The sequence below is a fragment of the Plasmodium cynomolgi genome, chromosome 11, assembly GCF_000321355.1.
Source record: "Plasmodium cynomolgi strain B DNA, chromosome 11, whole genome shotgun sequence".
Classification (NCBI taxonomy): domain Eukaryota; phylum Apicomplexa; class Aconoidasida; order Haemosporida; family Plasmodiidae; genus Plasmodium; species Plasmodium cynomolgi.
Window position 1 is genome coordinate 1,892,716 of NC_020404.1, and position 13,599 is coordinate 1,906,314.

General features: G+C 47.5%; 1 protein-coding gene across 1 annotated transcript; it reads right to left on the reverse strand.

Annotated features, from left to right (window-relative positions):
- Positions 1-165: 165 nt before the first annotated feature.
- On the reverse strand, positions 166-9,393 carry PCYB_115190 (hypothetical protein; the record flags this gene model as incomplete). Its single annotated transcript, XM_004223398.1, has 3 exons — positions 166-374; positions 513-563; positions 708-9,393. The coding sequence occupies 3 exons, from the start codon at positions 9,391-9,393 to the stop codon at positions 166-168; spliced, it is 8,946 nt and encodes a 2,981-aa protein (XP_004223446.1).
- Between the last annotated feature and the right edge of the window lie 4,206 nt (positions 9,394-13,599).

The window sequence follows — 13,599 nt, forward strand, 5'->3', positions numbered from 1 at the left end:
ATAATATTCCACCAGGATTGTGCAGGGCAGTTCACCACGGATGAAGCAACGCTGGGAACGCCAAAAAAAAATTTTATTTTAAAAAAAAGAAAACTCAGCGCGGCTCATTCTACTCTGCCGACTGGACGGAGCGGCTACTTCCACCCGGCTGACTGGTCAGCGCGGCTATTTCTTCTTCTTGGCAGCTTGGCCACTCACGTCATTCTTGCTGTTTATTTTTATAAACTCCTTGGCAAACTGACTCAACTTCTTTTTATCTTCCACGCTGTGCTGTAGGAAGGCGTAAATTTCTTCGGCCTTCTTGAAGTTCTTTAAAAAGTTCAAAAGGGAGTCGTCCAGGGGGAGCTTGCACAGGCTCGTCAGTTGCTTCAGGTCTGCGCGGCGGGGGGAAAAAGCGTATAACAGGGTGAGAGGGGGAATATGGGGGAAGGCAACACACAGGGGGGAGACAGCACACAGGGGAGAGGCAACACACAGGGGGGAGGCAGCACACATGGGAGAGGCAGCCCTACCTGTTAGTTCCCGCTCGGGGGGGCTGTTCGTTTTCTTCTTGGTGCTTTCGACTGAGAAGGGGCGGAAAGGAGAGCAAGTATGTAATAAGCGACACACGCAGGGATATAGAAACGGGGGGGACAGCGCGATAAAGTAAAACAGCGCAGAAGCTAACCGCTACCAACGCGGGGTTCGCTGAGCAAAATTAGCCTTACCTTTGACAGACGCAGAATTCAGGAGAGGCGGGAACTTCTTGTCCTCCTCGCTCGGCTGCACATCGCCGCTTTCGCTTTTCCATTTTTTCTTCTCACTCTGTTTTTTACTAGATACATCTATGCTGCTGCTCTTCACGCCTAGACCTCCTTTGGCGTTATTGTTATCGACTGCCAACGAGAAAGGGACAAGACTTCCAGCACTACCGTTAGCAGTTGTGTTTGCAGTGTCCTTGTTCGGGGAGCTTACTTTACTTGACAGGCTGCCCTTCGCCCCAGCCTTTGCTTTGCTTTGTTTGTTTCCTCCCCCTGTAGACAAATGCGGAAAATTTACATTATCCGAATTTTTCACACTTGTGCTGAAGGAGACATCCCAGCCGGATTTCTTCACCGTGCCATTGGCACCACTTGCGTTGTTTCCGTTGGCACTTGCTGTCATCTTCTTTTTGGAGTTTTCAATTTTGATCTTCATATTTACACTCTTTTCTTCTCCTTTCATGATATCCACCAGTTTGTCTATTTTTCTCTCGCCTGTTATACTCCACTTCATTTTTTCCGTTTTTTTTTCGGTCCCCTTAAGGTTGCTCGAACTGGCGGTGCTTACTGGGTTGATCAAGCTGACTGCGTTGACTTCGCTGGCCGTGCTTACAGGGTTGACTGCGCTCACCGCGCTTGGTGCGATGGGAGTTCCCGCTTTGCTGGCGTCCGCCTTCTTTCCCTCCTTCTTGGCTTTCTTCTCGCGGTGGTGCTGTTCCTCGAACTCCGATTGCTGAGGCAGGGGCGCTTCTCCATTCTTACCTACCACCTCTGCACCACTTTCCTTTTTCTTCTTTTTGGCGTTGTTACTCTTTTTCGCTACTTCCTTTTCGCCCTCATCAGCTTTGACCTTACCTATGTCATCGCCTTTTCGCTTTTTCTTTGCCTCCTCCCAGTGTGCCGTGATCGCATTGGTCCCCGGGTCAGACTGCCCATCCACCTGTGTCGTCTCATCCATCTGATGGTGGCTCTTTTCCTTTGCCTTTCCACTTTCGTTGGTCTTGTTTCGCTTCTTCTGTGTGTTTTCCACCTTATCTGCTTTATCGGTTTTATCGTTCTTGTTTGCCTTTTCTGCCTTTTCTGCTTTTTCTCCCTTTTCTGCCTTTTCTCCCTTTTCGCGCTTTCCCTTTTTTCCCTTTTTGTCCTTCTTCATAGTGGCGTATCCCTCGCTGGTGCTCTCTTCCTCCTCCAGCTTCCCCGCAGTTGTCTTGCCGTCCTTAGCTTGTTTTCCGCTTCCGACAGTGGACGGGCCCGTTTTGGTCTTTGCCTTCGTTTTCGCCTTTCCACCCCCCTCATGGTTGGCTACGCTTCGTTTGGAGTTTGCCTCGGTTAGAGAGGGTAGCGTGTCGTCACTCATCACCACGTGGTTACTTTTACTCTGTGTGTTGAGCTTATCACAGGGTTGGTCGTTGCCGCTCTTCGCATTAGGAGCATGACTAGCCGCGTATTTCTTCATTTGCTTGTCATTAAGGCTACCGCTGTTGTTGTCGCGCAATTTTTTGGACACTTTTTTTTCTTCTTCTTCATGCCCAGCTCTGTGCTGACTCTTGTTTCGGAGAGCCACACTACTGTTGTTCAGTTGGGACGGGTCTCCACCTGATGGGAACTTCTTCCCCCCTGCTTCCTCTTTTTGTATCTCTTTTTGTTCCTCCTCTCCTCCTTCCCCCTCTCCGTTAAGTGCAAATTCGAACATCTTTGGAAAATTGGTCAGCTTTTCCGGCATCCACCTGATTGTCCTGGAAAAGGGGTCCTGATCCTGATCCTGATCTGCTTCTTCGTGTGTGGCATTTGTTCCTTTCTCTCCACAGGGTAATTTCGTGTCGTGACGGGGGCCATTCGAAGGGAATCTACTAACATCGGCTCTGGTGTGGTGTGACGAATTATCCATGAGGCTTCCTCCGTCTTTGTAATTTGCAGGAAGCTTCTTCGCCCCTATCGATGCGGAGGTGGAGATGGGGGGTACTGCTACCGAGTGATGCGCGCCCGCGTAATTATTCTGACCTCGACCTTCACTTTGACTCTGACTCTGCACGTTTCCCTTCGCCTTGTATGTCTGAGTCGCTGTTTTGACATGATGGTCACGATCGTCTTCCGAGAGGAGGTACCTTTCCATGTCTGTCCCCTCCTTATCGGTGCGAGCACTGGTACCACTACTGGTGGAATTGACTGCCCTTCTCGGGGTATCTCTCTCTCCTCTCACTGGTATGAGGCCTTCCGATTTGGGTTTCTCTACATCACGGACATCTCCAAACTCTTTGTCATTGTACATGCAGTTCGCTGTTGTTGTTGTTCCCTCCGCAGGAGTCGGTATCCCCCCCCTTGGGTTCTTCGCTAAATGGTTCATATGGTTCATGTGGTTCATGTGGTTCAACTGGTTCAGGCGGTTCAATCCGCTCAAATGGCTAGCAGTGGCATTCGCGTAGAGGTAGTTGTTCGTGTCGCTCATCTGTTGGCCACCGTTATTTAGGCGATTCTTTCCTAAAGATTCGGTCTCCAAAGAGGACCTCGCCTTGAAGCCTTCCATACTATTGACAAGGTCGCTATTCTGCTGAACGGATGAATGCTCGTTGTCCTTGTTCACCATATTGTAATTATTTTTATTAAAACTGGTCAGTGGAAAAACAAAAGGAAACGTCCCAGGTGGAAACATATCGTTGAAGCTAATCCATGGCATATTTTCATTAAATCGAATTGGTAGATTTTGTGGAAAGTATTTCAGGGACCACCAGTAGAACATCAACTCGGATGAAAAGGGGCCTTGCACATTTCCTGCAGGGTCTTTATATTGCCATACATCTCCTCTGATTTTATTTATTCTGTTCATGATATGTATGTAGTGATTGTTGGACAAGTCCCCACTACTCTGGTTGTCACCATTTTTGTGTGCGCCTTCTTCAAGGGAGTTCATTCCTTTGCGAGAAAAATCCCCTACGTGGTTACGCCCTGTGGGCATTCCACTGCTAACATTTTCGTTAGGAGCACAGGGAGGGGAGGAAATATCAACCCTGTCGTATGGCTGACCTTTCTTCTCCTCTTTCATACCACCGAGCATGTTTTTTACACCATTTGGTTCTTCATGCAAATGGGTTGAGGAATCTCCCGTGTAGTCCGCATTGCTGTTGTTGTGACCTTTCTGTGGGGCTCCTCTACCTTGGGTCATTACTCCATGGGTCATTACTCCATGGGTGTTATAACTATATCTGTTGGTCACCCCGCCTGCCGCTGCTGCCGCTGCCGTTGCCGCCGCTCCTCCTGCTGCTACCGCTCCTCCTCCGGGTGGAGTCCCCTTATCGGTGCAACTCCCCTCATTGCTGTCGTGCACGTGATGCACTTCATTCATCTGCATGGCCTTCTCCTTCGCTGACACATGGGCTCCTTCCACCTGGTCGCTCCCCTTACCTCTACTGAAGTATTTTAGCCACCTGCTTACATTCATGAGGGAGCTCTTCTCCTCACTCTGCGCTGGGGGGGAGGCATTTGCGTGGCTAGTCGAGTGGCCACCAGCAATTTTACCCGAATGGCCTTCCTTCTCTCCCTCGTCTAATGCCGCCCTGCTCTTTCCACCCTCATAATGGAGATGGTGCCCAGCGAACTCCCCTTCCTGGGAGTAAGAAAAGACCTCACTTCTGTTCATATGATTAATATTATTTTTCATGTTACACTGGTCCTTATTTCCATCATCTCCGTTGTCTTCACCGTGGTGGCTATAGCGAGCCAGTTCGTCGTCTACCCCCCCTTTGGTGTAGTCATTCCCGAAGGGGGAGGCAGCAACGTTTGTTGTGCCCACATTGGATCTACTGTTCCTACCCTTCACACCGGCACTACTTCCATACATGTGCTTCATAAGGTCCATACTACTGGTCGTGGTCTTCAAATTCAGGTGTGTCCCTTCAAGGGTACCACTAGTAGTTCCCGTAGCCGAGTGATACAGATTTTTTCCCATCATGCTAAGCAGGGGGGATGTACTATCTTCCTGCGAATATCCATATGGGTCCACAATTTTCGAATTCGTTAAAGCTAGCTCCTTTAGCAATTCTTCTTTTTCACTTTCGCTTAATTTGTTGTACATATTTTCCTCCATTTTAATTTTACTCATAATTTTTTTTAAGAGCATATTTTGTTTTTCCATCAGCATTAACTGTTCTTTGTCTACTGTACCTTCTTCACTGCTTCTGTTAATATTTGGTGTGGAGTAGTACTTTTGGTTGGTCATATGTGGTTGGCTTACATTGGGGTGGGAGGGTCTTCCACCCTTCACTGCATTGGTAAAGAGGGCGTTTCCGCTCCTGTTCGTAGTGGTCGGCGTGGGTCTCATGACGGTGACACCGCCTGCCGCTGCCGCTGCCGCTGATGATGCCGCTGCCGCCGCTGCTGCTGATACCTCTGCGTTGTTCATGACGGACAGGAGGTACGATATGTTACTGCTGCTGACCGATTCGTCCATACAGTTGGGGCTACTGGACAGGTCGACTAAACTGCCGTTTCGTTTGTTCACGAGCTGATTTGGGTTAAACTGCTGATTCATGTAACTGATGGGGAGGGTGCCTCCGCGCTCTTCGTGGTTGTTCTGGTGGGGGTAAAGGCCACCGTTCGCACCACTGTTGATCAGATTGATGGTGTGGTCTGCTCCATCCACACTGTGCACATTGTTCGCACAACGAACATCATTCGCGCTACTCACATTATTCATGCTGTGTACAGAGCTCATGTTCTTCCGTTTAATCTTCTGCAGGAGACTCTCCTGTGGGATGCTGCCCATCATGCTGTCCCTGTCTTCCGAAATTTTCCTGTTCTTAAATTGGTCATACTTGGCGTATCGATTGGCTAGGAAGTAGCGTTCGTTCATGGTGCTGCTGCTCTCCTTTTCCTGGAAGGGATAACCCGGTTTGGCATTCTTATTGATGTCAAACATGTTCCGCTTGTCCGTTTTTCCGATGATGGTACCGTGCGTTGGGAGTAGGCCGCCATAGGTATGTCGTTGCTGCTGATGCTGATGCTGATGCTGTTGCTGCTGCTGCTGCTGCTGCTGATGCTGATGCTGCTGATGCGTGGAGGGAGAGGCACCCATGATGCGGTAGGGCTGCTGACTGGACTCTCTGCATAAGTCGTGCTCATCGATTTTTTGGGCAACCATCATCATTCCCCTATGTTCTTCCTGTAAATTGATTTTATCAACATCATATAATTTATTAAAAATGAGTTCCTTTTTTTCGTTAAGATTTTTATTTTTATTTTTATTTGTATTAATATTAACATTAACATTAGGGTTAGGGTTAGGGTTAGGGTTAGGGTTAGGGTTAGGGTTAGGGTTATTATTCTTATGGACATATTTTTTTTCATTAAGGGAAAATTTATAGTAGCTACTTTCATGAAGTGCAGAATTATTTTCTTCATGAAATGAATTATATATATTATCATTACTTGTGTCTTTAGGGTTCATCATTTTTATATTTTCCCCGGGGCCTTTCATTTGTCTGTTGTGGTCTTCCGCTCCCTGTGCGTTGCGCATGTCCTTGCCGTTTTGCTGGCCGTTTTGCTGGCCGTTTTGCTGGCCGTTTTGCTGGCCGTTTTGCTGGCCGTTCTGCTTGCCGTTCTGCTTTCCGTTTTGCTTGTCGTTTTCCTTGTCCTTTTCGCCGCCCTTTTCGCCGCCCTTTTCGCCACCCTTTTCGCCACCCTTTCCACCATCTTTATCTCCCTTCTTCTTCTTCTTTTTGCTTTTTTCCGCCGTTTGCTTGTTGTTTCCGCTTGCATCGCCAGGTTTGTCCTCCGCCGAGGGGTGCAGCTTGGCGGCGCCCTTCTGCTGCTCGGTCGACTTCAACCCTCCACTGTTGGGTGTAACACCCAGCAAGGAGCCATCGTTTGCCTTCTTCGCCTTCAGTGCAGAAAAGGCATTGCCGCTAACGTTACCTCCAACGTTGCCACCAAAAGTGTGGTTACTACCCTCTGTACCGTCCTTCCTTTCATTCTTCACTCCAGTGTTCGCTCCCCCGACACTGCTGTGATCATAGTTTCGACCTCGACTTAAGGTGGCCGCGATGTTCTGATCCGTTTTGAGGTAAACCGAGTCGAAGGACATCTTATTGTTCTTATCAAACTGCTCGCTCATCTTGTGCCACATGAAATCATCCGTTGCCTTTTTATTGTCAACAAAGCTGGACTTTCTCCTTATGTTGCTCCAATCATCCTCCATTACGTTCTTCTCATTTTTGGTGTCTCTTTTTTGGTTTCCTTTCGCATTTCTGTTGGCATTAAAGGGGGTGTTGCCAATTCCGCTCTGATTGTTTCCGCCGCTTACATTGGCGTGGCCAGGTAGACCCCTCACCGTTTCGTGGGCCGATGAGAAGCTGCCTGCCGCTCCTCCTGCTCCACCTCTCCCCATCTTCCTCCCCATGCTGTTAAGCAGCGCATCGGATGTGTCATTTGCCCCACTCCTATTCATTTCGTCGATGCTGTGGTTGCCCCTTCCATCCGCCAGGTCACTACTAATCAAGTCTGCACTGCTCAAATTGGCGGCTCCACTGCCCTTCACATTGTGACTCAAGTTTGGGTGCATCCCTCCCGCGAGAGCAGATGCTCCACTGCCACTGTTCCCACCATAATTGTACAAATTCATCTCGTGCATGGACCCCATGCCATGCATGTTTAGCTTGCTGGACTCGTTACCCTTGTTCATAAACATATTGGAAAATTCATTTCGGCCGTCTCCTCTCTTGGCCTTCTCTTCCCCCATGCGCGATTGCTGCGACTGTTGCGACTGTTGCGATTGTTGCGACAGGTGCTGTTGCTGCTCTGCGTTGCTTCCACTGGCGAGGAGCTTCTTATACTTCTTCCCCTTCCAATCGTCAGCTGCGTTGACATTGTTGCTGCCTGCCATGCCGCTACTAGATGCAAGGAAGGCTGCAGAGCTGCCCGTAGCGTTCGTACCGATCATGGTGTGCAGGTCGTTGTAACCCTTCTTAGGTCCACTGCTGTTTCCAATTCCTTTATTGCCATAAAATGCAGAAGGGGGGGAGGTAAAGTTGAAGTTTTTATTTTGCCCACTCGAAGGGTTTAACAAGCCAGGAGCATTCTCCACTGATCTTTTGTTCGAGGTGTCTCCCACCCCCGCTGCGTTGCTACGTACTCCGTCATTGTCTTGTGCATGGCGCCCCATGGAGTTGCCTCCCAAGTGGTAGCCATAACCAGCAGAAGAAGCGCCGCCAGAAACGCCAGCAGCACCCGCAGCAGTGGCGTTGTTAAAGTGGCCGACAAAAGCACCACTGTTGTTCATTTGCCCCATGGGATTCGTGATATTCAAGTTTTTGTAAGCAAAGGGGTGGTCGCTGAACATTTCCTCCCTCTTCATGTGCATGGGTCCTCTGTCCTTCGAGTAGTTATTACTCCTGTTCATGTTCCTGACCATGTCGTTATTATTTTCATTTTCATCATCTGAATTTTGTGTAGAAGGGGACGTCATTTTTATATTATCTACAAAACTTTTGCTAAACCCTTTGACAGGACTTCTTATCTTTGGATCATTTTTCACATTTTCGTTTGTCTTGTTTGTTTTGGAGGACCTCCATGAGGAAATACCCTTGTCGTATTCCCTCCACAAATTTTTGTTCGCTCCATTGTTGCTTCCAAGGAGGCCACTTCCTCCTCCTCCTGCTCCGCCCATGGGGTTGCTTCCTATGGGTCCACTTCCCAAGGCGTTATTATTCCCGGCATTGTTTTGGCCCATGAAGGCTGGGTTGTTTCCATCCCCATGGAAGCTCGTCTTTCTGGCGAAGCTGTTCCTGTTGGCTCCTTCCCCTAGGCCAGCCTCAAACTGGTTTTTTGAACCTCCATAAGGGGGGTTACCGCTGTGGTTTCCGCCGCTAACATTAAGCGCACCTGCACCGCCTGCACTCCCTGCACCGCCTGCATCGAAGAACTTGCTAAATTTGTTATTCTTCATCAAATGGTTACTCCTCTTGTTCATATTATTTAGCGTATTGTTCGAGTCAGTCGAATCATGGATATTATTTTTGTTCATAAAGTTATTTCCATCCCTCGTGAAAAAGTCATTTCTTATTCTTCCTCTGTCAATTTCGTTGTTGTAAAAACCTGAAGGAGCACCTGCTCTTTCTGCAAAATTTCTGAAGTGATGATGTTTATTGTAGACATTTCCATCCTCCTCATTTCCAATTGCGTTCCTTTTGTTGTGACCATTTTCTCCTTCTTCACCTCCTAAGTGGTTATTTTCATCGTCCCCTTTTCTTATGTCATTAAATAACTCGGGGAACTTAAACTGGTTGCTACATAGGGGGACATCATGGTCCTCCCCCAACCCCTTCTCATGCAGGATCAGTTCAACATATGCGTATAGGAATTCATTCTTTGTGTAAACGATTTTGTTTTCGTCATATTGGAAGTCTTCTGCTGTGAATGTCTTTTCTCCACTTGGGGAATTTTCTCCTTCTCCTCCAGCGGGGGCATTTTCGCCACTTGGTGGGCTCTCTCCACTAGGTGGGCTCTCTCCACTAGGTGGGCTCTCTCCACTAGGTGGGCTCTCTCCTTTTGGTGCGCTCTCTCCACTTGGCGCGTTCTCCTCATTTTGCCCCTTTTTCTCATTTGCGTGCTCTTCTTGTGCGGCATTCTGCACGGCCTCCTCGGCCACATTGGCTTCCTCCATCGCGTTGCAGCAATGTGTCGAGATGTGCCTGCGCAAGGGGGTGCTTTGGGTGGGTCCGTTTGTCGGCCGGTCCGTCAGTCAGGTTGCTTTTCACGTTGCTTTTCACGTCGCTTGTCAGGTTGCTCGTCACGTTGCTTTTCACTCTGCTTGTCACTCTACCCGTTTCGCACTCTGGGCCTCAGTTTGGCATTCCCCCCCTGCAACGGGACGCGCTCTGGCGGGAGAAATGTCGTACGGCCTCGTAGAAAGAAACAGGGCGTATGAACACAAAGCACACTCGTTTTAAACGTTTGACATAAAACACGGGTGCTCGTTATCACAACTGAATTGGCAAAGATTGATGTGTGGAATGGTTCAGGTGGAAAAGCACAACGGGGGGGAGTTGCGGAGGAAAATAAAAAAAAAAATAAAAAAATTAAGCAGGGCTAGAAGGGGGTAAGAAACCAAGTACGACAAAGGGGAACGTACTTACATATGGATGCGCTCACATGGGGATGCAAACAGTTTTGTGGAAGGCTTCGGGGGGGATGCCACATACACACGTACACACATGTGCATTAAGTACGGCCACGTATCTGATCTGTGCAAACGTACGTATAGTTTTCCTCGTTCTCCGCACTCATTAGTCGCCCACGATTTTTTTTTATTATTTTTTTTTTTCAGTGTCAGAGGGGGGCTATGATTGCTTCCTTTTTGTGTTGCCCCTTTCGGCCGGTGTTCGCTATGCGTTGCTTTTTTTCCTTTCGCGCATACCCCTTTTTTACGATTACACGGAGGCAAGTCCGTATGTAGGTCGTTAAGGTGTTTTGTAACTACTGCAAAGGAGCGCCTCTTGTAATGTTTTCGCAAAATGGGTGCCAAATTGGATGGCAAATTGGAAGGCGAACTGGGTGGCGAGCTAGCATCGGTTGGCCGGTTGGCCGGGTTGCTTTCTTTACTCTATTGGTTTTAACGTTTGACTGTGCTGCGCCTTTCGACGTTTTGCCGTTTTGGCGCTTCGTCGGTTTTCGCGGTTCGCGTGGTTCGCTTTTTGAAATGCTTTAATTTTACTCGATCGGCATTGTTCGCTTCGCCGCTTCGTGCGCTAACTTTTGTTTCCCTCGGTAAGAGCTGGCAAGGTAAACATTTTATTTCATCACGTAAAAAGGTAAAAAAAAAAAAAAAAACCAGTCGGGGGAAAAAAAAGAGGCGTGCTACTGCTGTGCTAGCGCAGTTGGCGTGGAAGTGGGATGGTGCGGGGTACGTGGAGATGAAAAAGTATTCGCGAAATTGTGCGGCGAGAACATAAGTTGGTAGTGAAACATAGCTCTGGCATTTACGCGGGTGAGCATAGCAAGCATGGCATGTCAAGCATGGCAAGTCAAGCATGGCAAGTCAAGCATGGCATGTCAAGCATGGCCTGTCAAGCATGGCATGTCAAGCATGGCCTGTCAAGCATGGCATGTCAAGCATGGCCTGTCAAGCATGGCATGTCAAGCAGAGCATGTCAAGCATGGCAAAGATGGCACAAATGCGTACAGTACACGTATTTGCACGTACTGACTGTTCAGCACGCGGTACCACACAAATGGCGCTTTTTTTTTTTTTTCTGGAGTTAAAATTGGCACTACAAAAAATGTTGCTATTCGCAATCGCCCGTAAAAAAAGAGGCTTTCAAAATTACCAGGCAAAAGTCACTTAAAGTGAAAGTCACAGGTACTACATAAAAAGAAAAGTAGGGGATATTATCTCCTTAATGAAATGAGTAAAAAAGGAAAAGTTATATATTTTCATTTCACGCATGAACGCCTTTTTTTTTTTTTTTTATTTCATCAGTGCGCGCACGTAAAAAACGTATATTATTTTGTATATAAGTTTACAATACAATACGTGTACGTGCCCAAGGGTACGCAGCATGGGAGAAGGGTAATATGTCACGTTCGCTATCAATTTTACATATCACTTTTTTACATGTACGACGTATGCATGTCCGTACGTACATGCGGGAAGAAAAACCCTTGAGGGGAAGAAAATCCTTTGTGAGGGAAAAACCGAAAAACCTTTGCGGAGGGAAACCTTTGCGAGGGAAAAACCTTTACGAGGGATGCGTGACTCGAGAAGAAGCAAAAGGGGGGTAAAAATAACGCGTACTCTCATTTTTATGCGCAGCTTTGGGTACTACCAACACTTGCGGCGACACGGGTACATATATATCATATATATATGCAGGAGCAAGGCTTTGTTAAAATTGGCAAAGTCGCCAAAGTGTGGCATTGTGAAAAGTGAAAAAGCGAATAGCAACGTACATGGGCTTATTATAACGAAATGAAAAGGAAAAGCGACCAATGGTACAAAGCCGCTATACTGAGTTATACGTACACGCATGGCGCTACAAGTACAAATACATGCATATCACCATCACATCATCAACATAATATTTTACGAAATATGCGGTGCTTACATGTTTTCAGGACTCTCTCCCCCGGGTGCAGAAAGTGTGGCGCCACGGGTGGGCGCCCCCTTTGGCGCATTTCAAATAGGGGTAGGCGCTCCGTAGAGGTGCCTCTTTTCTTCCTTGGGAAAAAAAGGGCTGGGCGACCCCGAGAAGGAAAAACCAAAGCGGGTTGGCCTGCCCTACTGCTGCAGATTGTGGACCCCCGATGGATGGATGCTGCGCCCTCTCCCGCGGACATGCGCTCAAAAAGGAAGCGAATCCGACAGCACGTAGCATTTAACCCTGTGTTGGCGAGGAATTATTATTGGGGGGGGGGAAGGCAAAGTTCACAGAAAAAAAAAAAAAAAAAAAAAAAAGCGGAGTTGATGAGGTGACGAAACATGGGGTATATAATACATGTATATATGTATATGTTTGCCTAACGTAGGAATAATGAAGTAAGAAAAAATTACATATTGCCCCTTTTGGCTCTCCTTCATTTCACGTGGCGACGTCGGTTTTGCCGCGATGGGAGGAGAGGAGATTGCCGCCTCGGGAGCAAGAATGACTCCAGGAGAGGAGGATTATATTATTCAGCTAATCACACGAAGAGAAAAAAAAAAAAAGAAAAAATCCCAAGTGGAGCACCTCACGTGAGCCGAAATTATGTAAAATATGGTCAAACTGTTTGCATTTTGCAAAAGTGATTACAGTGTTACGTGGGTGGCTGTGATTTCGATACTAGTAGGGTGAAAAAAAAAAGGGGGCTTCCCCTTTCAGGGATTTACATCAGTAGGCGCGGGTGTTCTTTCCACACTCCTCAGTGAAGAAAAAAAAACGAATACGTACATACATATGGTGATGATCCATAGGGATCATCTAGGTAGGTATCATCATACCCATGTTCACGCTTCCCTCCTGTAGAAGTTACACAACTCTCACTTCTCCCCCCCAAGGGGATTATTTTTGATGTGAACGCACGAGTTAAGCGGCATATATTGCAGCTTGCTCGTTTTCTTCGCATACATACCCAGCACTTGAGTACATCTATTGCGTTTGTACAAGCACATTGTGGTAAGAAAATATATGCTTCTCTCCCCTGCGTGGATTCAGCTTTCTGACCCGTAATAATGGGGACCCCTTTTTTCAAGCTAGCCAGGAGGAGAGCATTTGGAAAAGGGACTACCAACGGAACCCTTCATATTTGAACACCAGGTTCTCTTTGCTGTGCATGTGTAGAGGTACATACATAACATATGGATGGTATATGCACCCCCTACCCCGTTTGGCGATAAGTTGATTGGGATTTTCATGCGTGCCTTTTCTGTGTTAGGAGCATAAGAATGGGTGTAGGTAGGTTTGCTTACGTGGATGCTTAACTCATACGGGTGGGCCCTACTGGAGAGGTGTTACCCCCAAAGGGAAGCACTTCTGTTTGGAAATCTGCAAGTCCGTATGGAAGTGTGTTTGCAAATCTGTAAATCTTTTTGTAAGTCCTTTTGGAAATTTTCCTTAGAAAGAACCCAACAGGGGGGGTGGGCACAAAAGATTAACCCCAATATCGATTACATCGGAGGTGACCCCAACGTCGATTGCATCGGAGGTGATCCCAACTTTGCAATTCGTTGTAACATGTCCCAATTATGAGTACCTTCACTGGGAAGAAGCTGCCTAATCTGCACTTCTATGCGAACCCGCTTTGAGATCGTCCCTACACGCAATCACGCGGAGTGAAGTTAACACGTTGGTTGGGATGACGCCGCATGTGTACAAAAAAAAAAAAAAAAGAGAAG